At 38.5% G+C, this 25,131-nt stretch overlaps 1 protein-coding gene across 2 annotated transcripts in view; it reads left to right on the top strand.

Annotated features, from left to right (window-relative positions):
• Positions 1-25,131, top strand: part of LOC130075548 (homeobox protein PKNOX2-like) — an 85,719-nt gene that overhangs the window by 21,700 nt on the left and 38,888 nt on the right. For both annotated transcript variants that reach the window (XM_056240188.1, XM_056240185.1), the window contains one exon: positions 24,864-24,972. In XM_056240188.1, coding sequence (XP_056096163.1) covers positions 24,886-24,972 — 87 coding nt within the window. In that variant the 5' untranslated portion in view covers positions 24,864-24,885. The remainder of the gene's footprint in view (positions 1-24,863; positions 24,973-25,131) is intronic.

Below are 25,131 nucleotides of genomic sequence, written 5' to 3'. Positions count from 1 at the left end.
TGTACTGTATTTAAAGGGATACTCCACTTTTTTTGGAAATAGGCTCATTTTACAACTCCCCCAGAGTTAAACTGTTCAGTTTTACCGTTTTTGAATCCATTCAGCCGATCTCCGGTTCTGGCGGTACCACTTTTAGCATAGCTTAGCATACATCATTGGAGTGGACAAGACCATTAGCATTTCTAAAAAAAAAAATGACCAAAGAGTTTCAATATTTTTCCTATTTAAAACTTGACTCTTCTGTAGTTACATCGTGGACTAAGACCGACGGAAAATGTAAAGTTGCGATTTTCTAGGCTGATATGGCTTGGAACTATACTCTCATTCCTGCGTAATAATCAAGAAACTTCACTGCCGTACCATGAGAGCAGCAGGCGTAATGATATGACGCAGCGCCTGAAAATAGGCCACCTTCCTTCAGTATAGTTCCAAGCCATATCAGCCTAGAAAATCGAAACTTTACATTTTCCGTCGGTCTTAGTGCACGATGTAACTACAGAAGAGTCAAGTTTTAAAAAGGAAAAATATCGAAACTCTTTGGTCATTTTTTTTTTGAGAAATGCTAATGGTCTTGTCCACTTCAGTGATGTATGCTAAGCTATGCTAAAAGTGGTACCGCCAGAACCGGAGATCGGCTGAATGGATTCAAAAACGGTAAAACTCAACAGTTTAACTCTGGGGGAGTTGTAAAATGAGCCTATTTCCAAAAAAAGTGGAGTATCCCTTTAAGAGCACTTTAGCTACCTGTGACCGCTGTATACAGATTTGTGTGCTTATCCACAGGGCAGCTGCTAAACTGACTCAGAGACAGTGTTACCGTGTAATCGGGTTATCTCCGAGGTGGAAAAGAGAGGAAAATCTATGCCCTGATTAGATAAAAGGCATAGCTTCCAGCCATAACATCTAACTAACATCGGATAGGCTCTGGCAATGTGAAAAATAGGGCTCTGTTTTTGTCATCCTCTCTTTCTTTATTTATTTACTGTAATTTTAGATTTTACAGGGGAACATCTGTTTTGATTTGAATGTCGGATAACGACGGTTTAATGGATCATGCTATGGATAGAGTGAACAACCGTGGGACGGTCGTGATTGATGTGGATAGCTTGAGTCACTGCTCTGGTTTTTCGGAAATAGAGTGCCAGGAAATTTTTCAGGGAAAGAGTAAGAGTGAATGTGAGAGTTTTGGTGAAAGATGGACTTCTATGACATGTTGACATATTCCACGGTAAAAAAAACCCCAAAAACATAATTTCTAATAATCATGACTGACTTGATTGGATCATGGATGTTAAGTTATACTATGTGAGATATAATTAACAGTCACAAAATGGTGAATAAATAGATTTTAATTGATTTGATTTGATTTTATAATAATAGAATAATATGAGAGACATAGAACTAGCACAGCTGGAAGTACAGTAAATGGTGGCCAAAAGTCAATTAAACAGTTTAGTGTTCATTATTTAAAGAAATTTGATTATAGAATACTGCAACTGACTAATCAGTATTATTTCGCTTCTTTTTGGAATACTTGATTTTCTGTGTAATAATACTTTTCCCCTTACCTGTTGGTTACATCAGCAGAAAACGTTATTACATTTTGATTAAACTTTATGAAAGCAAGTGTTTTTGCCCTTTAAAGTAGCATGCACTGATGAATCATGCACAAGACCAGCAGCATTATTAAGAAAGTAAATGGAGTCAATTTTGCTTTTATGTTGTTTTTAACCAGAAACAGGCCTTAAATTGAATTCTCTGCTCCTATGGATATATTTTTTTCGTAGATAGTGATAAAGAAATGAGAGAGGGAGTGACTAAATGAATGAGTGAGTCAGAGAGAGAAAGAAAGAAAGTAACCCTGTCCCGGTGCTAACAGCTGTGTTGCAGCTGCCAGTGGCTCCTGCTGAGGGTGAGCAGCTCAATTCTCCAGGGTCAGATCTGTGGTATGGCGGTATCCGTGGCAACGGGCTTTGGGCCTGTGCGGCAGGAACAATCCTGCCTCTGAGAGCCGAGCGCTGGGCTCTGAGCTCAACACACCGGAATGTTCTACACCAAGAGAGGGAAAAAGAAGCAGAGGAAGAGGGTGAGGGATGGAAACAGACATGAGGTAAAGAGAGAAATGAGTCAAATGAGAGAGAAAGAGGGGTTGAGAAAGATCAGTGACCCTTTAGGAAAGTTACAAGATATTCCCCAAAAAATACATTTCTCAAATGACAACAATAATTTTGAGCAAAATAATTGTGATTATCAATATAACTAATATGCGATGATGAAATTGTGACTGAGTTTTCTTTGACTAAAAATACACTAAAATGCCCAGACATTTAGTCGACTATGTTTACAGAGCCCGTTCTCATCCCAAGGCGTCATAAACTGACACTTTTGACATTTCGTCTAAATCCAACGCACATGGCACCCTTTAGCGTCAATATGAGACGCAGATATATATGGGCCAGAAGGCGCCTCCTAGTGGTCTAACCCTAACCCTACCCCAGACCTAAACCTAGCCATAACTATATTGACGCTAAAGGGTGCCATGTGCGTTGGAGTCAGACGAAATGTCAAAAGCGTCAGTTTACAAAGTTTTCGTTGTAAAATGGCCCCAACTTGACCAAAAATATGACAAGGTTGACTTCAGTGGCTTACAGCACCGTTTTCAACTTAAAATGTAAAACTTTTTATGCGTTTTGGTCGTTCGTTTACACAACAATGGCGTTTTGGGTTAGCCTAGTCCCACCAGACTCTCGTACATTTCATTTGTACAGAGAGTCTGGCCTCGCTCCATTGACAAGCCTTAACTTCCTTGTGGGCGGGTACTCTGTTGAAGTCTAAAACTATTGGATCTGCCCAGTCACTCTGGCTCTGCCATAACCAATCGCTGACGTTTGGTCGTGACGTATGACGACTCAAACTAGCGCACGACATCAACGTCATCGTTCTCAGCCACTCCCTCTGTTCGCTGATTGGCCCGGTAAAAAATTGACCGGAGAAAACCAAAGAATACAGCACAATCCCAGACTTAGTACTGAAGGAAAATGAAAATTGAGCGGAAGTACGTAGGAGGGTGGAGCCAGGCTAGTTCTGGGTGCCTGAAAACGCAAACTTTTGAATCCGGGTTTCAAAGTGGAAGTTTTTGAAAATGATCTCAGTGTAAACAACAAAAACGTGAATCTCTGAAGATAATGACGTCATACACATGCGTATTATGCGTTCAATCTACAGCGTTTCATCACCATCTAAAGGCCTGGCAGAAGAATACAGCGGGTTTACGCGGATCCGTGTGAATGGGGATCGTTTTGACAATGGTGTCGTCTGTACGCGGAAAACTCAAAGGAAATATTTCTCCGTTGTAAGCATATCGTTATTGTGTAAACGTAACCTAAAGGTGATAGAAACTAAAAAGAAAATGTGAGACAGGACTAAGACTAAATTAAATAATAGCTGATGAAATTAACATGATCTGAATGTAATAAAATGTGACATACACTGATGCGACATCTTTTTTTTGTTTCTCTCAACAACTATATATAAATATATATTTACAGGAAAATATGTTTTTGAGAAATAAGGAGAAAATAACCTGCAGGAGAAGAAAGAGGACAGGAAGTGGAACTTAAAAGTAACTGAACACGAAGGGGTCAAACATGGGAAGTTTGACTGAAAAAGAGTGGTCTGGTCTGAGAAAGAGAAAGAGAAAGGAGAAATAGAGCAATATGATCTCAGCCAAACAGAATAGTGGTTGTTAAGTTAACAGGTCTTTCACTGTCCCCTAAAGCAAGGCGGATGGAGTCGGTCTTATCTCCTGGCTCCAGCTCCGGCCCACAGCAGTCTGGCCCATAGAGCTTCCCTCAGCCTGAAAACATCGTTTTAAATCCGAAGCTTCATTAAAAAAAAAAAAAAATCATCCTGCAGCATCCACAATGATATTAAATATATTAAACAGGTATCCAAAAACCTGCCATGCTCATTTCAACAAACCATGAATGGAGTGAATTCATTAATCACTAAACAGTTTCGACACAAAAATCCTAAAATATACAGTTATTGGTATATATTGGATATCATATTTCATTAAGCATGCCCATTTATTTTGACATAAAGATTATATTCGCCGTCATCTAACACTCACTTAAAAATAGATTTTTAAAAACACTTATCATTTACTGTAATAATACTGTTAAATGTAATCTTAAGCAAATTTCAAAAGGAATATATGTTTCACACTGTGCATTACAATATTGTGATGCCTTAATTCACTTAAAATGAATGAGTTTAGGTTTTTATTTTGGTAACACTTTAGGGTCCAATTCTCACTATTAACTAGTTGCTTATTAGCATGCATATTTCTAGGACATTGGCTGTTTATTAGTACTTGTTATAAAGCACATATTAATGCCTTATTCTGCAGGGCCATATTCTACATCCCTTAATCCATACCCAATACCCAAACTTAACAACTGCCTTAATAAGTATTAAAAAGCAGTAATTAGGAGTTTATTGAGGCAAAAGTCGTAGTTAATTGTGAGAATTGGACCTTAATATAAAGTGTGACCGATTATCAGCCATGAAAATAAATATTTCCATCAGAAGTTGCAGTAAAATATGTATTGTCTACAACTTTTTAAAAATGTTTTTATAAAAAAAAATTATAGTATGTGGTATGGCATTCCATGCAGTATTATGAAAACCATTTAAAATAGCAATACAATGTGTAGTTTTATTTGTATAATCTATATAACCTATACCATGTTCACAGCATTAAAAAGTTGCTCTGAAATCACAGCGTCTCACATCATCTTGCAGTTATGAAACAGCCATTGTCCTCTTTTAAAGACAGTTTATTTTTGAAGTCACACATTATAGCTGAATTTATAAATCTGCCACCCACAGTCCTTCTGGCCGGCCCTCAGCGACCAGCTGCCTCCTGCTTGGCATTGTCTATATATTTCATACTCAAGATTGCATTTACATGAGGAGCTGACAAAGTGTTGATGAACCAAGGAGAGATGCGTATTATCACCCTAGCTGGGTCGGGCAGGCATGAATAAGTTCAGCTACCATCAGATTGACAGCAGAAGTCTGTGTATTCATATTCATTTGAGTGCTAATGGAAGTTATTTCGATTTTGTAAACATCATATGTGAGTTTAACGTGCACTGTTAATCATGCACGCAAAACGCGGTCAGTTAGTCTACATGAATACTAATATGATTAGACGAGAGTTTAAGGGACAAAACAAGCTACATTTACACTTAAACAACCGTTTCCTGTGAGTATTCTGTCAGAGCGATGACAGAAATATGTACAGAATGATGTGCGTTTGGGGGGGGGGGGGGGGGGGGTGCAGCGAGAGTTTCCATGGCAACAGGATTCCTGTGAAAAGGTCAACGTGGAAGGCAGACTTGGAAAAGCACAAGAGGATTATTGGGGATTTAGCGGCGAGTAAAATCATTTTTTTTATTCTCTTTTTATGTATTTTTCTGTCCTATCTGAATGACGATAAAAACACTGGATATGAATAGTGCAATTATATTGCTCAAAAAAACGTCTCGCTCTCCTTTTTTATGATTTCGTGCCTTGGTCCTTTGAAGTGAAATTGAAAAGAGAAAGAGTGGTGGACGGCGGTGGTGCTCGGCTTTGTGCTTGGAGCTGATACGCACTCTTCTGCCCCCTCAATCACTTCTTCCCTCTCTCTCTCTCTCTCTCTCTCTCTCTCTCTCTCTCTCTCTCTCTCTCCTTCCTCCTCCCCCCTTCCCTTTCCACTCACTTTAATTAAGTCAGCCTCCCTGGCATGGCTGCCAAAGATAATTGGAGTGGGTTTTGGATGCCATTTACTCGAAATGTCGCCTGTTTCCTTTTTTTTTTTTTTTTTTTTTTTTTAAATTCCTCGTCCCTGCCACGTTCACTAATTTTCTCCCTCTCTTCTTGTCGTTTATGAGATAGGGATTAACCTGAGGTGTGCGGCGTGCAGGTGTGCTTCACAGACGGAAGACAATTTATTAGCCAACTTTGTGGGCGAAGATTCGTTTTCTTTAACTTGCTTTTAGAATTAGTTCTTACTATTTTTGGAGCGCTTGGAGGAACTTTTATGATGGGCTATATTATAATCTCAGGCAATTAGTCATTCAAACTTCATTTACATTTTCTTCATTTACATTTTTTCCATAAGTTTTTAAAGACTCCAAAAATATATACAGGATATGTATTTATTTTTTACTCAACAATATGAGTGCGTTGGTCATATGGTTCTTAGTAGATTGTAGATTCTTCATCACAGGTTTTTGAAATTGCTGTATTGTTTCTAGTCTGCACGGTGCATTACTAGTCGCCAAATCTTGACAATTCTCATCCTGCATAAAATATTTGTTGCATACCAGTTTTTCAAAAGAACCACACAATGTAGAACTGAATGGAGAACACCAATATTGAAGCCAGATTTAATTTGATGGACATTAAAACAAGTGAAGTAAAGTCTGTTCAATAGGTTGTAATGTTTATCAGTTGACAAAAACATTGAAAATTGATTATCATTCTACAACAGTGCTTTTGTGCTTTTAGTGTTAAAATAAAATAAAGAAATGAAATAATGGACAATATTTTGAAAAGAATAGGCCTCTTACAGGAATGATGTTTTAATATTTTAAAAATAAAATAAAGTGGCCTGTTCTTATTGGGATTACCACATTTCTTTGCATAATGTTTTTTTGGTAACACTTTATTTTACAGTGCCATTGTTAGATATGTTACATGTAGTTACTATAGTAATAAGTATAAATTATGCGTAATTACATGCAACTAACCATAAAATAAGCCCTAATCCTATAACCCTATTGCGGTTACTTAATATTACTCAGTACTTAAATGTAAAATCACAGTGTAACAAAGACACCTTAAAATAAAGTCTAACCATTTTTTTTCTTAAAATATTATACTTTATTTACTTTTTTTTTTACATGGCACTAAGACGTTGTATAATTCAAAAACTCTTTCCAATATCATCCATGTCAAGATAAGAAATTTTAGATTTATTTTTATTTTAATGTGGTACTAAAACACTTAGGAGGGGTTAACATGAGTTAATGATAATTAACCCGTTTTGGAAATTCTGTTGTTGTTGTGTAATCGATTGTCAGTCTTTTGGTTTATCATTCCTAATGTAAGGAAATATTGTTCTCTTTCAGAGAGATGATTTGCTTTTCTCAAGCTACAGAATACAAATTTAGTACAGCTCACTTTGCTGCCAATTTGTCAGGTTAATCCTTAGTTTTGTAGCCAGTTCTCTGATTTATTGCGTGTGATGAACTTTCATGTTTTATTGACGACATCTGTTGTTTCGCAAGCCAGGTCTGGTGTTATGATGAAGTGCTGTTATGTAATCAGGTGGTGTAAAACTTTATACAGTACCACCCATTATAGTGTGTCTGCTCATGCCGATCTCCTGAGGCGTCAGCGTGTCACAGTTTTGGAGGTAGTGCTTGTAGTAGTGTGTGTGTTCTGGTCACAGTGTGTGGTGGCTGCAGCAGGAGTCAGCGAGTGAGGCCTCCTATCAATCATGCTGGGCTGCTGAAAAGGGCTGCGCTGCGCCGGGCCACCCATTCAGCCGGCCACGGCAGGGGGATCCAATATCCCCCCCAGCCCTAATGTACTCCAGATGGCCAGGGCAGAGCTCTGGGGCCGGCCAGGGTCTCTCTGTACACCTCCAGAGAGACTGAGCGAGAGCGTAGAGCGATCTGTCTGCATAGCTGCGGTGTGTGTACGTTAGAGAGGAGACGTCCTGACCGTGGGGTTCCACTGGAGAGCGTTTGCTGGACTTGCGGTGTGTACGCACACACACATTCTCTCGCTACGTGTCATACAAAACACCTTCATGAGCCTCATGTAGAAGCATAGAAGGGGTTTGTAAGGAGTCAATATCCACAGGGGTTGCTCCAGAGGTGCGGATTTTGTGGTAGATAAACACAGAGGTTGCTGTAAACTGTAATAATCTGTCATTTAAAATGGATTTTTCAAAATTAGGGATGCAACAATATTACAATTCTCCTCAATGATGAATTTTAATATTATATAAAAATATATAATAAAATGAAAAATAATTATCAGGTAAAAAAAAGAGTTGGTCAATATAAGTCATGATTGAGGGAGAGAAAGAGAGATAGGTCTGTCTATCTATCTGTCTGTCTGTCTGTCTGTCTGTATCTATCTATCTGCCTGTCTGTCTGTCTGTCTGTCTGTCTGTCTGTCTGTCTGTCTGTCTGTCTGTCTCTATCTATCTATCTATCTATCTATCTATCTATCTATCTATCTATCTATCTATCTATCTATCTATCTATCTATCTATCTATCTATCTATCTGTCTGTCTGTCTGTCTGTCTGTCTGTCTGTCTGTCTGTCTGTCTGTCTGTCTGTCTGTCTGTCTGTCTGTCTGTCTGTCTGTCTGTCTGTCTGTCTGTCTGTCTGTCTGTCTGTCTGTCTGTCTGTCTGTCTGTCTGTCTGTCTGTCTGTCTGTCTGTCTGTCTGTCTGTCTGTCTGTCTGTCTGTCTGTCTGTCTGTCTGTCTGTCTGTCTGTCTGTCTGTCTGTCTGTCTGTCTGTCTGTCTGTCTGTCTGTCTGTCTGTCTGTCTGTCTGTCTGTCTGTCTGTCTGTCTGTCTGTCTGTCTGTCTGTCTGTCTGTCTGTCTGTCTGTCTGTCTGTCTGTCTGTCTGTCTGTCTGTCTGTCTGTCTGTCTGTCTGTCTCTGTCTCCATCCATCTCCCTACCTACCTATCAAAATATGGTATGATAAATAACTGTTTTTTTTACTGTTTTGTCTAAAAAAGTATGTAAATAAAATTCTACAATAAAATAAATTCAATCATTTTCAATGCTACAAGTGAATTTAGGCATCACAATGTTATAATGTACATTATGATTCATTTTGAAATTTGTTAAAGTCCTAACAGTAATCTAAATGTTAAAACCGAGGAAATTAACATGAACAGGTAAATATCCAGTATCAGCTGACAACCAATATGGTACTAATATATACAGTATCACAAAAATGCTTTTATGAAAGATAAAACTTAATGTGCGATCACATTAGCGAAATTTGGCGCTAAATTAAGGTATTGTCCATTGTCAATACCATAGCGATGTATGGAGCACTGCTCACTCAAAGACCGTTTTCAAACTAAGCAGATTTTGGTTGAACAACTTGAACATGAGCGAAATCTGATAGGGGAACTTTTTCACCCTCACAAGAAACTTCAGATCGCATGGATTCCTATTGAAATGAGTGTATTTTGCTAGAGAAATTTAGCTGAGCAACAATAAATGTGAACTGTTTAATATATCTGATTTGTTTACACAGATCTAAATTTACACAACAAAGGAATACAAATATTAATTAGATGTAAATGGGAGAAAGTACAGTTTTAAAGTGTGCACCCATTCTGCAGTGTGGATTTAAAAATGGCTGAAATGTTGCTGAATCATTATACTTGTGTGAAATAATGAAGTATAATTATACTCGTATAAACTGAAATCATAATCAAAATTCGGGGTGGGGAATTCAGCAAACTTTATGAAGGATGCTTCTAATTTTAAGGGAAACTGTGGAGTTTCTTGCAGAGATTCCATGTGGGTCTAGTCATGGCATACCAGCCCCGATGATTTAGATAATGGCCCCTTTAGGTGGAAGAACGCTACCATTTTAGTAAAATAAACAGTCAGAAATTGGACTGAGGGTTATTTGAAATGTTATAGATACACCATGGAATGTGTCTGTCTCCCTGAGGCGCACATGGAAGCTTTCATGGTAACACTATATCTGATGGAAGCCATCGGTCCGCCACAGTTGTTGATGCACCTGCGGGTTCGAAACTTGGCTCAGACCTGGAGATGGCCAGTGAGAGACTTTCCATTCAAAATAGCCTGTCATTTTATCCCTGAATATTATCGGCGTCTCTCTCTTGTTCATTCTTTCATTTTCTCCGCACCCCCCTGACATCTCATCTTCTCACCCTCTATGAGTGTATTTTGTCTTGCTCTCTCTTTCTCTGTCTCTCTTTCTCTCACTCTTCTCATCTCCCCGCTGCCATCCTTTCCCCCCCACGCATGATTCTCTCTCCCTGTGGCATTGCAGAGGAAATTTAATATTGGATTGTTTGGAGTTTCCAAGGATTCCATTCGGCGTAGCTCCGGGCACTAAGCAAAGACAAACATCAGCTGTTGGGGCCAAGAGCAGCAAACATCGCCTCATTATCCCACCATGCTCATTTTTGCTCCACTGGTCTTGTCTCTTGCTCTTTTCTAAGTGAATCTTTCTCCCTGTTAAACTTGCTCTTAAGGACTTTTTGTTTCTGTCAAGCTCAGAAAGTGTTGAACATTGTATAATGAGATTCTTTAAAATGTTTACAGTTTATAAAACATTCTAGAACTCGCTTTGGTTTGATTCTTAATACTCCATGGGCACCTTGCTCTCCCTGTGTTCCAGATCCTCTGGTGGCAGAGGTTTTTTTTAAAGGAAAAATTGTAGGACATGAAATACAGACAGACAGATAGATGGATAAATGAGTGGATAGGCATGTAGATGTGTAGAGTAATAGACAATACACATATGGATACACAGATGGATATATAGATGGAAAGACTAATTGATAGACAGACCGACAGATGGATAGAAGGATAGATAGACTTAAAGGCACACAGATAGATAGATAGATAGATAGATAGATAGATAGATAGATAGATAGATAGATAGATAGATAGATAGATAGATAGATAGATAGATAGATAGATAGATAGATAGATAGATAGATAGATAGATAGATAGATAGATAGATAGATAGATAGATAGATTGATTGATTGATTGATTGATGGATACACAGACTGATGGATGGATGGATAGACTGATAGAAATATCGATAAATGGATGGATGGATAGACAGACAACCAAATAATACACAGAGAAAAGATAGACAGGTGGACTGATCAATAGTTATAGATAGATAGATAGATAGATAGATAGATAGATAGATAGATAGATAGATAGATAGATAGATAGATAGATAGATAGATAGACCTATCTCTCTTTCTCTCCCTCAAATTGACCTACTCTCTTCAACCTCCCACTGCCAAGTAAAAAATCTTGTTATTGGGTTAGCATTACCTCAGTGGCTTGTCTTTACCTCAGACTAGATTTAAACAGCTGCATTTCACTCACTTATCTCCACGTATACGATAAGACACTGTGAAATTTCATCGAAATGAAAGATTATGACTCTTAACCATTTAGCCATATATCTCATCAGTGTCCAGCATGCACTGATCATCTGACCCTCATAGCTGGTCTGAACATACGTGCCTGCAGCAGAGTCTCCTTGCAGCACTCTTCTGAAACTTAAACTCTTCATTAGGAATCTGCTGACAATCAGAGCAGTCAGAGAGTGTGTGTGATAATCCCCCCTCTCGTTAACCCGTGTGTGTGATAATCCCCCCTCTCGTTAACCCCCCGTGGCTCTCTCTGTGAGCGCACACACACACACACGTGCTCCTGAGGTTTTCTCTTTTTTTAGGGAAGGAATGGAAGGGGTTTGAATCCTCTGCATGCTTGCTGATCACCCTTGCCCTAATCCTACTGCCACATTCCTGGCAAGGCCTTCTCATGCTCTGTGTCTCTCTCATAGCATAGCACCTTATTTATTATCCCCATCGCTGGAGCTGTAGTAGGGGAGACCGTCACAGTCTCCCCTACTAGCAGTCACAGTGCACTCTTGTTTCAATTTTCAATATTTCAGCAGTTTTTTGCATTTAACATTTTAATTTTCTTTCTGCTGCTGTTATATTTTATACACATATTTATGTTGCTGTCAACATTTTGGATGCCTTTAGATTTTTTTATTATATATATTTTATTAAGTATTTTTGATGAATTAAAATTAACTATGAATGGCAGATGCTTACAAAGTTTGCTGGTGACAATTTGATTTGTTTCAGACTCACAAGCTTTCCATTTGATTCCAATTCATTGTAATTTCGAATCAGATTTGTTTGTGAGTTGTGACACATATATGTGATATATGTTAAAGGCCCACTGATGTGCCTTGGAACGCTCAGCTTTGTATGATGCGTTGATGTAATTTCCACTGAAACAGGAAGCTAAGGCGGGACATATTGAATGGGTCCTCCCCCATTTCAAATAGCCAATAACGTTTAGTTTACCTCACAGACTGCAAGTCGTACTTGACAGCATCCGAGCACTAATGATACGTTGGATTCAATAGTAGAGGTGTGAATAAATTCTAGCCATTTCATTCTTAGCCAACCTACAGTTGGAAAACTCGAGTTTGAGCAAGCAAACACACATCTCCAATCCATATTGCTCCGTGACGTGTCAACGCAGGTCGCTTTGGCCAGGTGGTATTTATAGTATAGGGGGCGGGACGCTTTAGATTCTAGAGAGCATTTGATTGGACAGAAGATGTGATGAGATGCTGAAGTCCGCAGTGATGTCAAAAATCTGTGATCTATTTTAGCGGAAGTGAGGGACTGTAAGTTTTGAATGCTTATATCTCCTAAATGTGAATTTTGACATTGTTTTGGAACACACTAGCTTATTCATAACCTTAAGGCTAACATATTCATACTAAAAGCTAAAAAGCTTAAATTTTGATTTCAGAGGGCCTTAAAAGAAATGATATATTGGCTATTGCTATAAATTATACAAGGAACCTTCTAAAATGGATGGTACAAATATTGACAATAAATTATATTAACATTTTTCATATTTATAAACGTATATAATATATAGATATATACACACACACACATATTGCACAGAATCCTCAGTCACTTTATTTATTTATTGAGTTCATTCAGAGCTTCTGAGTAAAAAATGATACCGTTTTCTTTTATGCTCGATGGCTAAAACAGGCCTGTTTCCAAGGCTTATCAAGTCAAGTCACCTTTATTTATATAGCGCTTTTTACAATACAGATTGTATCAAAGCAGCTTCACAGTGATAACATGAAAATAATACAACAAGTTTGTTTCTAGGAGAAAATTGCGTCATCGTCCACCTGAAGTAAGGCAGATCAATAATATTGTTGAATATTAAATGTCCCCAACTAAGCAAGCCAAAAGCCAAGGCAACAGTGGCAAGGAACCAAAACGCCATCAGATGAAAGAATGGAGAAAAACACCTTGGGAGAAACCAGGCTCAGTCGGGGGCCAGTTCTCCTCTGGAGAACTGTTCTTCCAGTAACAGCAACTGAGTGGAAATTGATGGACGACGTGCTAAATAGGTTAAAAACAGGCATAAGTGGCCACCGTTTCCATCGGTCAAAGAATCACTCAGCAAGCGTCCACTGAAATGACTTCTGCAGAATGATGTATTAGCGCAGACTGCTTTCTGATCTCTCAACACATTTATCACAGATAGGTTCTCTGGTTTTTGCCGCATCTACCCAAAGTCTCACCAAGCAACAGAGCTGGATGCCTCGTGGTAAGATTAGGAGGTATCCATTTAAACAGCCCTGCAGATTGGGAAAGCGAGATAACGCACACACTGTCCCCTTACCCGTATCTCTGCTCAACATGAGAGCGACCAAACCGATTTGACAGCAAGCTCTTGAAGATTACCTTCACTCTCTATGAGCTCAGGTGTTCCAATTTCGGTGGAATTCCAGCCTTCAATATTCCGATTTCTATCAGCGCAGTGAGGAACTGTAACCACGGCGTGTCATCGGCAGGAACGACCGCTCACTCTTGTGTGCGCTAAAGCCATCAAGATGCGATTGTGTTATGCCGTTGCAACACAGTTACAGAATTATACACACGCCCACATAAGGCACATAAAAGTTAGAATGATCTAAGAGCACTTTAAATAAAGCTTTTGGTCAATTTTCAAGCTGTATTGAATTCTTTTCAAAAGAGTGCTATTAGCTTTTGGCCCTCTCAGCTTGTCATACAGTAAAACTGGTCTACGTGTTGTACGTGCACACCTCTCCTTTATCTTAACCGTTAGCCAGGAAGTGTATTGAAAATAAGCCAAAGGATATCCTTGTGGTTCCGTACAGTATGATCAACATTTCAGGTCACAGCTAATGCAAGTTTCCATCATATTGTCCATCTAAACTCTTGATAAAGTTACACAAAAAGTCATGTCTATGTCTATGAATAAATCTGGAATTGAAAATGCAATTGTGATAGTGTAAATCTTGTAGGTTCCATTCTTTAAGTACTTGTGCAGTCTATTGAGAAAATGCTAATTATAATAAAAGCTTTTAGCTATGCTAATGAGGTCATTTGCATGCGAACCATCAGGCCTCTGGGAATAGCAAAATTTCACCACACAGTAAGTTTCCGCAACACCCATTTCAGCGAAGACTTTAATCTAATTTTAAAAAGCAGGACACTTTTGAATTATTTCTAGATCTACCATATCCAAACAATCATTACCATAAATACAAAGGCAAGTGAAATTGCAGATAGATTGGATGAATGGTGAATGAAGATTCTGAATATCTCAGACACAAAGGGTGTGTTCTAAATCACATACACACAATCACAGAATGCAAATTTTCTCTGAGAATTTCTCTGCATAACCTTTTACATTTAGTAAAATTGTCGGGTGTACAAGAAGTGCGCACTGTGTGGAATACTGTATTCTGTAATGCAATGTGCTGGATTTGACCTTCCATTTCATTAGTAAAATGAACCATTAGATTTTTGTTTTTTTGTTTTTTGTTTCGTATACATTATATTTCAATGGGCTCCAAAACAACATTGGACCCCTAAGTTCATAAATAATCTTCCTCATCAGAGGAAAGCCAAACAGGTTTGTAAATGATGACCATGATTTTCATTATTGGGTGAACTGTTTAAACCAAATGGAAAGCCATAATTTGAACATGTATGAGACACACACAGACAGAGATTTGAGCTCATGAATATCAGAGATTAATCCTCCACCTGTGGTTCCTACAGGTTAATGAGCAGTGCTGGGACGCTGAGTCTCCCAAGCTGTTTTACACTGTTGTGTGTGTGTTTGTATGCAATAGCAGCATGTTGCCTGAAGGTGTATAGCCCTGGGGTGTATGTTTGTATGTTGTAAATTCGTGTGTGTGTGGCCTGAGAACCTGGTCCGGAGTTTTCCGTCCCCACGCTGGGGTTCTGCTCCGACACACTGCCCCTTTCCCTTCTTCATTAATCAAACCCCATATCTCCGTCCTTTTTCTTTCCCAGCGCACACTTGCACGCGCCCATAACGCATTGCAAATCTGCCCATGGAAGGACCTCTAATGTAGCAAATGTATTCAGGTGGGCCGGTTTTATATATTCACTTTGGAGAAGTCCTGACTCAGGACATTAAGATTCATGATATTTGGGCATTTGTGACACACGCGCACTGTATAAAATTATTCATTGCATTCCCTGCAGCATCTGTGAATGACAAACTTCCACACAGGATACATAGAAAAAGAGCCAGGGAAATCACAATCAGATACACTTTTGGCACCGGCACACGCTTGCTTTGAAGATCAACAATTCCTCAGGTTAGGCACAGAGGACAGTGCTAGAGCTTACAATGAAGTCTTTCGCTATTGATTCATACTAATCATTCATTTTACAGCCGTAGTGTGTCATTTTTGATGGTTAAATACTTTATATACCAGCTTAAAATGCAGAGACAACTATAAGAAAGTCATTCGCAAGTTGATTCGCCTGAGAAGTATAGACACTGGTGTGCTTTCAAAACGATTGAGAGAATACGATTGTTTCAGAATACGCGTTCAAAATTTGGGGTCAGTTCAAAATGGATGCATTAAATAAATCAAAAGTGACAGTAAAGACATTTATAATGTTACAAATGTTTTTTATTTAAAATAAATGCTGTTCTTTTGAAGTATCTATTCATCATATAATCCTAAAAAAAGTATTATGGTTTCCAAAAATATTAAATACAACTCTTTTCAACATTGATAAGTTGTTTCTTGGGCATCAAATCAACATATTAGAAGGATCATGTGACACTGGAGACTGAAGCACTGGCTGTTTGAAAATTTAGCTTTGCCATTACAGTATAAATTGCATTTTAAATTGTGATATTTCACATTCCAGTATTCACTGTATTTTTGATCAAATAATTTCACTCTTTGAGTCACAGTCTTCTTTTAAAAAAGGCATTAAAACATCTTACCAACCCCAAACTTCTTAACTATATTATGTGCTAGTCAGTATGTATAACGCATTTTTTTGTGGAGTAAAATTAGATACCAATTTAGTGACAAAAAAATTATGAATATGACACGAAATATTGATTACATTTAAAGGTACAATATGTAAGAATTTTGTAATAAAATATCCAAAAATCACTTGCACAGTGTGATATATTTCCTGCAGTTGTGTACTTACAATATCCCAAAAGTCTCCAAAAAAAATTTATTTCAGAGAAATTCCAATTTTAAATAAGTGGCCGTCCCGGAAAAAAATGACGCCTGTCAATGACGCAATATCCACGCTATCCTCGGTTTCCGTTCATACTGCCATAGCCATGACGTAACCATGGCGACAGACGTGGACAACTGCATAGTGCGTAACGTTTAGCGGCACGCAGTTTTTGTTTCTTTCAAACATAGACCATGGCAAGCAGACTTTGGGACAAAGAAGGAGAACTAAAATGAGGATCAATATCAGCATGGCGTTTTTGAAATGCCGAGAGCTCCACGTCCGTGACTAACTTGGACTTGACAGAGCTTCACGAGTCACGACTTCACAGCTTTATTAGACAGGTGAGCAAATGTACATAAAACAAATCAATGTTATATAACGTTAGCTCAACATGATGAAATGTTAGAATATGGTCAGTATGTTATTCTAATGTTGATCTAGCTTACTGCTAGTTTCGTATAGCAAACGAACTAACACGTAAGTTAGTATAACATTATAACTGTCAACACACATTTAAATGCCGTTTAGTGTGATAGTGTAACGTTAGACCAAGTGAAGCAGCGCTGCGTTACCTCACAAGTTTAATTCGTCTAATAAACTGACCTGTGTGAGTAATCCAGCACTTGCGGGTAGTTCGGTTGAATTATATGTCCTTATTCCTTTATATCCGCGGGACTCGCGTGTGATATCTGTCTCTAGCAATCGCGACCTGCTTCATACCACTGTAATGTTAAAAAAAATGAATGTTTGCACTCATCCATAAACATTATTAGATCCATCAGCTTGACAGCAAGTGCCATCATTCAGCTCATCACTGCATCATCAACCTACGCCTTTGTTATTGTTGGAAACTGCGCCCTCTTGTGGCGAAAAAATATTACATATTGTGCCTTTAAAGGTTAGTTTTGTCAAAAGACAAAAACTAGTGTACTGAGTCCATGTATAATTGGTTTGTGACACCAGTGGCACAGAAAACACTTCACCTACAGTATAAATGAAATGATCTATGTAGTTGTTTTCGAAACGGCGTCCAGTGGCGTGCCACGTTTGAAGTGTCTCAAGAGAAAGTGAAGGTCTGTTGTTTCTTCAGTCTGCCAGCTTGCCTGGTAAACAGATATATAAAACACCCTCTTCCCAGATGTGAGGGCTAGCTGTGAGACGCAAGGGGAGACTATGCGGATGATGATGAATGGGATCTATAAACCACGAACCACTTCCTCCTGTACTTCAGAGCTCACCTGTTTCTGCTTAACGTGGAAATAAAAAACTGCTGCTCTTTCTCTGCACCGGCTCACACGCTGAGTCCTCCGTGGCCCGTCCACAAAGGATGTTTCCAACTAGGAGGAAGTCACACATCTTTGATCCTTCTGCATTGTGCACAAAGATGCGTGTCCCGGACCGAGAGATTCAATACATAGTCATTCCCCTCCATTTGTTTGTAGCTGATAGCAAGAGTAGTTGCAGATGTTTGGCTAGATGCCACGACACAATTGTAAATGCACAGTTAAAGCTGGAGTTTTTAAATATATATAAACTGTGTTAAGTACAAGTTAAGTAATGAATTATTAATGTTAGTATAAACATACTGTAATGTTGAAGTCTTAGGGCCCTAATTTAAAGATCTAAGCGCATGGCACAAGCGCACTTAGGGCATGTCCGAATCCACTTTTGCTAGTTTAACGACGGGAAAAATGGTCAGTTGTCCCTATTCTCTTAATGAGCAATAAACAAATTAGAGTCTCATCTCCCATTCCCTTTAAAAGCCAGTTGTGCTTGCGCCATGGCGTATTCGCTATTTACATGGCGAAATTTGCAAGCGGAAAAACTGAACACTTCTCTAGCGAGGAAACGGATCTGCTCGTGCATGAGGTTAAAGCGCGCGAGCAGACCATTTACGGGACAAAGTCTACGCGCGTCGTGGCCCGCCTATAGGTGCATATTACTAACACGTTTTAAATAAACCAAAAAAATAAATATAAATACAGTGTTTATATTTAAAATACTGCACCATTGACTTAAGACCGGGTTTCAGTTGGTCAATGACGCAGTCTATTTCAGTTGCCAGAACACACCTCGTTTTCAGACCAGCACGCCCATGGGCACACAAGTGGGCGCAAATGCATTTGCTATTTAAACAACGTGGCGCAGGACGTAAAAATGATAACTGCGTCAGGCTGAAACCAGCAAAAAACTCTTGCGTCGCACCTGGTGCCACATTGCACTGGGTGTTTGATATAGGGGCCTTAAACTCAGCTAGATGCTAACACTTACATGCTGACACAAAGAGTTTGTGACAGTGACATGATCATTTCCCAATACTGCTGTGATTTCTTCATTTCAGTATATAGGCTACTTTCAGTTCATAAATTAGCATGCAGGCTTTGTCATTACTAAACATCCTCTCCGACATTGTTCTATTAGCCTCGTCAGTAGCAGCTTTCCATCAGGTGGCTGTGTTAATTATCGACTGATCAAACAGTCAAACGATTGTGGGTGAGGGGTCTGGTGAAACAGTATCGATGGGAAGAGGGCTAACATTCGAACTCTCCATTTTTTCCAGACACACACCAGACATGTTCAATACATCCCCACTTTACTTTCCATTTCCCCAGCCTCTAAATGCTCTCCCTGCCAGCTGTAATTATGAGTTCAAATCAGGAAGTTACAGGCTGCTGCATTGTATGACTTACAATTGCACATTTCTCATGAAACACTGTAATTTAACAACTTCCTACTAGTTATGGCAATTAACTTGGTACTATTTAATTTCTGCTTAATTAAGAATATTGTTACTTTTAAAGCTCATTTTATTTAGTCTTTTTAGCTTTATCTTTTATGTAGTTTTAGTATCTTTGTTGATGCAAAAATAAAATTCATAATTTTAAGTTATTTTTTAATTGGTATAGGTATAAATTCTATTCATATTATAATTTTATAGTTATAGAAATAGTATAGTTATAGTAATTTACACTATGTTCTCTTTAAATTGGTGTCACTGCAATTCAACCGAGGCTTTAACAACCTTTAATGTATAATTTAATGGGAAAACACTCTTTATGAATGCGCTAATACCCAAGAGAATACCCCTAAAATATGTATTGGTCTTTTAATGGTCTTAACCATTTTAATCACAAATTACTGGTCAAGAAATTAGCAAGAATTGCATAAAAACTGTACAAAGGAATAGCCTTCCCCTGCTTGCAGGCAGCTTTTTACAGGAAGAAGAGTCAATGTTAATGGCTTCAAACTGTTCATGAGTAGTTGAAAAATGTCTCCCAGTTCGTTTGAGTTTAATGTGAGACCAAATATTCACTATAGGGTTCAAATCTGGACTCTGACCAGGCCAAAACATGAGCCTGATGGACTTGTTCTCAAGCCACTTCTTGGTTATAGTTGCAATTTGTGCAGGAGCATTGTCTTGTTGAGAAATAACATCTGATCGTTCCTCTTTAAATAATAACTCTTCATTTGTGGGAAGCAAGCCACTCTGCAATATTCTCCTATACTCCAAAGCATTAAATTACTTTTCAGAGTGAAGCTCACCAATCCCAGCAGCTAAAAAGGCTCTGCACAATGACAGCTCTTCCTCCATGCTTCACTGTGGTAGAAATGCATTTATTATTATATTTATCAGCAGATCTTCAAAGACACCGCTCTGGAGCATCACCATGCAACTTGTGTTTCATTTGTGATTCATCCCTCCTCACACAACTTCCCATAATCTGCTAAAAAAAACTTCAATCTGTCTTTGATGTTTTTCTGAGACAGCAATGGCTTTTTAAGTATAGTGCATTTGCTTACATTTTGCTAATTTCCTGACCAATAATTTTACTTTTAATAAGTAAAAGTTTAGTGTATGTGTATGCAACATAAACATACAGTAGCGTTCAAAAGTTGGGGGTCAGTAAGATTATTTTAAGAAATTAATATTTATATTCCGCAAGGATGATTGATCAAAAGTGACAGTTGAGACATGGAGTTAAGACATGAAGACTGGTATTATGTTATGGCTGCTGAAAAATCTTTGCTGGTTTCAGTTTACATTTTTTCCTATTTTCCCTTTTGGCCCGAAAAATGAAAATGTGTCTAGAGTAACATCCTGATCTCTCATACAATGTGTACTCATGTGTACTGCCTTACTACACACAAGGCTAAAAGTGCATGCCCTGAAGTATACGCAGCAGTTTAGGTGCATGACGGGAAGAATGTCCGACTGTATATCAATGAACAGATCGATGTGTTTGTATCGACTGATGGATTGAAATCAATACCTGGTATGTTAAGTCAGAAGGAGTGATGATGTGTTTTAAAAGAGCAGGAGAGAAGGCTTAATCAGTGCACGCCCTTCGCCCGCAGAGACTTCGGAGGTTTCTTTGCTCATTATAAGGTATGCGTGTGTGTGTCCATGTCTGCAAATACAGGTTTGTGGATAGAGCTGTTACCTAGTGTACACGGTGTGTACGCATTATTATTATGATGCTGCGGTGGGTACCACCCCACTCCAGGGACCAAGACTTGAGAGGCCCCCTTAAAATACCGTGCAATAATTGGAATTGCTTTATCTTTAGTCTCATCAATTAATGTGCAATTTTCCATTTAATTACCAACTCGCTCACAAAATTTGCAATTAAAATGAGGCGAGATAACAGTGAAGATGCCTTTCGGCTGATAGCACTTGGAATGAGAACACAAGCGTGGTGTGTAATCAGTATACAAATCACACACACACAACGTTCTCAATTTGTATGATTTGGACGAGCTTCATAAAATATGCAACGCCAAGCTAGAATCTAATTTGTGCTTGGAAAATTCCTCACGTTTCCACGAAGTCCAACACGAAATGGTCCGAGTGCAGAGGTGCTGACCCAGTGTGTGTGTGTGTGTGTGTGTGAGAGAGAGAGAGAGAGAGAGAGAGAGAGAGAGAGAGAGAGAGAGAGAGAGAGAGAGAGAGAGAGAGAGAGAGAGAGAGAGAGAGAGAGAGAGAGAGAGAGAGAGAGAGAGAGAGAGAGAGAGAGAGAGAGAGAGAGAGAGAGAGAGAGAGAGGAGAGAGAGAGAGAGAGAGAGAGAGAGAGAGAGAGAGAGAGAGAGAGAGAGAGAGAGAGAGAGAGAGAGAGAGAGAGAGAGAGAGAGAGAGAGAGAGAGAGAGTGGGTGTGGGTGTGTATGGGATCTCCTTAAAATAGCTGCTTGGTTTGCTTTGGCCCCTTCAACCCTTTTCCACATGCTCCTGCCAACCTGAAGATGAGCTGTGAGGGGGGAAAAAACCCACCTTTCCTGTTTTCCCGCACAAACCGTTGTCTGTCTGCTGTCTGAGGAAGGTTGCATCCTGTCTGCCATCTGACAGACTTGGCTTCTGTACTGTATTCTGCTCTATGTCTCCTTGATTTTCCCACAATCCTCTTGACAATCCTCTTGTTCTGCTGTCCACAGAATTATTTACGCATATGTGCTCATTTAAACATGATTCTGTCTCTTTAAGATTTCAAGCTGTTAAGATATAGACAGAGCTAACAAGATGTTCTCAAGAGAGAAAATTACTATTTCTAAAGCTCAGAAAGAACTTTTATAGGTCACGGTTTAAATGAGTGATTTATGTCTCGTGTAATTACCGAATGGAGCAGAGGTCCCACCCACATTAACTCGGCAGATGTGATTGTACTGTTCTTTCAGAGTAATTATATATGATTGCTTATGTATTTTTAGTATTCTTTGCGATTGTTAGCTTCTGCTTATTACATCTGTGGGCTGCTACTAAAAGCCTGGAGTTCAATGGTGGACTGAAGACCGTGAGTTGGTGGGGTCAAACTGAAATGATCATTTTAATGATTCGGGTGTGATTTCATAAGTTTCCGTAACAAATATAGAACAAGACTCAACGAGTTTAACACTGAAAATACTTTTATATGCTTCATGTGTCTGGGTGGCACTAAATCTTATTTTGAATGCACTTAGACAGATGTGAAAAACAATATCCAACATTTAAAGATGTTGATGGTAACAGACTCGGTAAGTGTATATATAAGAAAGCTATAGGGTTGCAGTTATGCTTGCTTATTTGTTTATTTGTTTGTTTATTAAAAAAATCTGAATTTTCTTTTTAAAAACAAAGACTACTTTTTTTCCAGTTTTGTTTTGAAATGCAACTCAAATTTAAAATGATACGACATTTCAAAATGTGAGCAAACCAAAACGGGGTTCAGAAACGGGGTTCATGGGTCCATGTGTGGTAACAAGGGGCCAATTATCTGTAGTCAGGGTTTCCCACAGTGCACCATCCCCGGGGTCCAGCCTTCTCTTGCCCAGTGTCAATTACTCTTCTGACAACAGAGCTAATGAGCCACTGATTGGCCTGCTGGGGTTGTCATGTTTGTCTTAGTACAACACTAACTCATCATGTACCTGCACCTCAAGGTGCTTATTTTGTTTTCTTCAGAGCCGGACAGTAACGGAGTACATTTACTTGAGTACAGTACTTAAGTACAATTTTGAAGGATCTGTACTTTACTCGAGTATCATTTTTGGGGAGTACTCATGACTTTACTCAAATAATGTACTCTTTACTCCAATAAATTTCTATCCATAAACGTGAGTACCCGAGTAAAAAAAAAAAAAAGTAAAAGAAAAATCTCGGAAACCCTCAATTTGTTGTTTCCCTCTCAAACGTGATTGGATTGTGCAGGCGCCACTGATTGGGACAGCCTATCAGCAATCACCTTCAGCTTTCCGCCAAAGTTAACTCCATGGTCAGATTTTATATTACACATTAATGTAAGCCAAGCATTTGGTTTGATGTTCTTGAGTATGTGGTGTGTTTAACACAGTCAGGTTCAAATGTGGCAGTGGCGTAGCCACGAGGGATTTCTGATTTCTTAAAAAAAAACCTTCAGGAGGCAAAATATTTTACTGATTGTGTGAATTACACTGCGCAAACCAAAGTAGGCTACTACCCAGCGAATGAAGAAGGGTTGGCGCTCAGTCTCCACAGTACATAAAATATTAATTTTGTTTGTTTGTTTTGTTTTATTTTATTTTTCGGGTTTGCATTTATGAGGAAAAAACTATGTTATGGACGTGTTCTCCGTTTCGGACGTGAGCGCTCTGAAAGCGGCATAAAAAATGCTTTAAAACTTTCACAGAGACATCAAACAGAAAACACAAAACCTTTCTTTAACCTGAATTTCGTTTTGCATTAATTGTATCTTAATTTTAATCAATGTTTCATCAACCAATTGCCTGGGTTTAATAAATAAGAAGTAAATAGCAGACGATAGATAAGAAATGGAGGCGCCGGCACGTGAACTGGATCTCGTCTCATAAATGAACCGAAACTCAGTGTATAGTAGCCTACTTGCCTCTCACAGACATGTCTACTTAAAAAGAAAAATTCAAAACAAAAGAAAACAGACTACAGACTGTTCTCTGCTTATGTAATCAGTATGAAATGTGCATTTCTCTCTGGCGCGTTCACTACTGAAGATCGCGAGTCAGCATCGTCAACTTCATCTAGCCGACACTGACAAAGAAAACACTTGTTTATTAACAAGTGTTTATTAATAAACAATTAAAATATCTCCTTGCTATATTTTACATATTCATAATCATTCCTTTTGCCGGTTCTTTGTGACAGCTTTTAGGTGCTTTATTGGCAGCGCCACCCTTACATGTGGTGTGTGTGTGTGTTGTCCCCGCATTTAAAGATGGGACCCCCCAAAATTTTAATTAAATTAAATAAAGCAACATGGTAAAAAGATGAAAATGACTTGATTTTACTTTCAATTCCTTTTACATTATCCAAGGTATTAACATTAACATTTTTCATAACTCCATGTAGGACGTTTCTGTGCATAAATGTAAACACTGTGGCAGTAGATTAGTAATGCAATATTTAGAAAATTTACTCTTGTACTCTTGATACTCAAGTACTTTTAAAAACAAGTACTTTTACTTAAGTAGACATCTGAATGTAGTACTTTTACTTGTACTTGAGTAAAATTTAGCAAGGGGTATCTGTACTTTTACTCAAGTAACAAAGCTCTGTACTCTGTCCGCCTCTGGTTTTCTTGACAGACGTACTGCAAACTTAGATTGTGTTAGATTGTTAGATTGTTGTCTCTCAAACTTGTTACTAATGCCTTAATGGATTCAGTACTATTATTCATATATATGAAATGATATATAAATAGTTTAGTTTAGTTTAGTTTCAAAACAACTCAACATATTAATTTCTTCCAACATTGTATCAGTTTTTTTCAGTTTAAGTACAGCAGCACCTAGTGGTGGGTCATGGAATTGTTTCTGTGAATTTTGTTGTCATTTTATATATATACAGTATATATATGTAATTGTTTTCCTTTTGGTAAATATGCCAGTAGGTATAAATTTGGTCATACAACAACACTCTCAATAATCCTTTATATCACTGTTGTTTCCTTCAGGGTATCCATGTGAAGCTATCCCATGATGCAACATGTGTCCCCAGCACCAGCATTGACCATGATGGCCACACAGAGCGTCCCACCACCATCGTACCAGGAGAGCCAACAGGTCAGTCAACAAACAAACAGCAAAGAAAGAGGAAGGCTGTGACAAACTTTCTGTTTATTTGGGTAACCTATTTTTAAGAAAGATTTGAATGTATTATTAAAAAATACATATACCCACCTTAGATGTAGGTTTATAATCCAGTCCAGTTGCAAAAGATGC

The sequence above is a fragment of the Rhinichthys klamathensis genome, unplaced genomic scaffold (assembly GCF_029890125.1).
Source record: "Rhinichthys klamathensis goyatoka isolate OS25496 unplaced genomic scaffold, OSU_Roscu_1.1 h1tg000585l_1, whole genome shotgun sequence".
Lineage (NCBI taxonomy): Eukaryota > Metazoa > Chordata > Actinopteri > Cypriniformes > Leuciscidae > Rhinichthys > Rhinichthys klamathensis.
The sequence above is the reverse complement of the archived record's forward strand: the minus strand, read 5'-3'. Positions and strand labels throughout refer to the sequence as shown.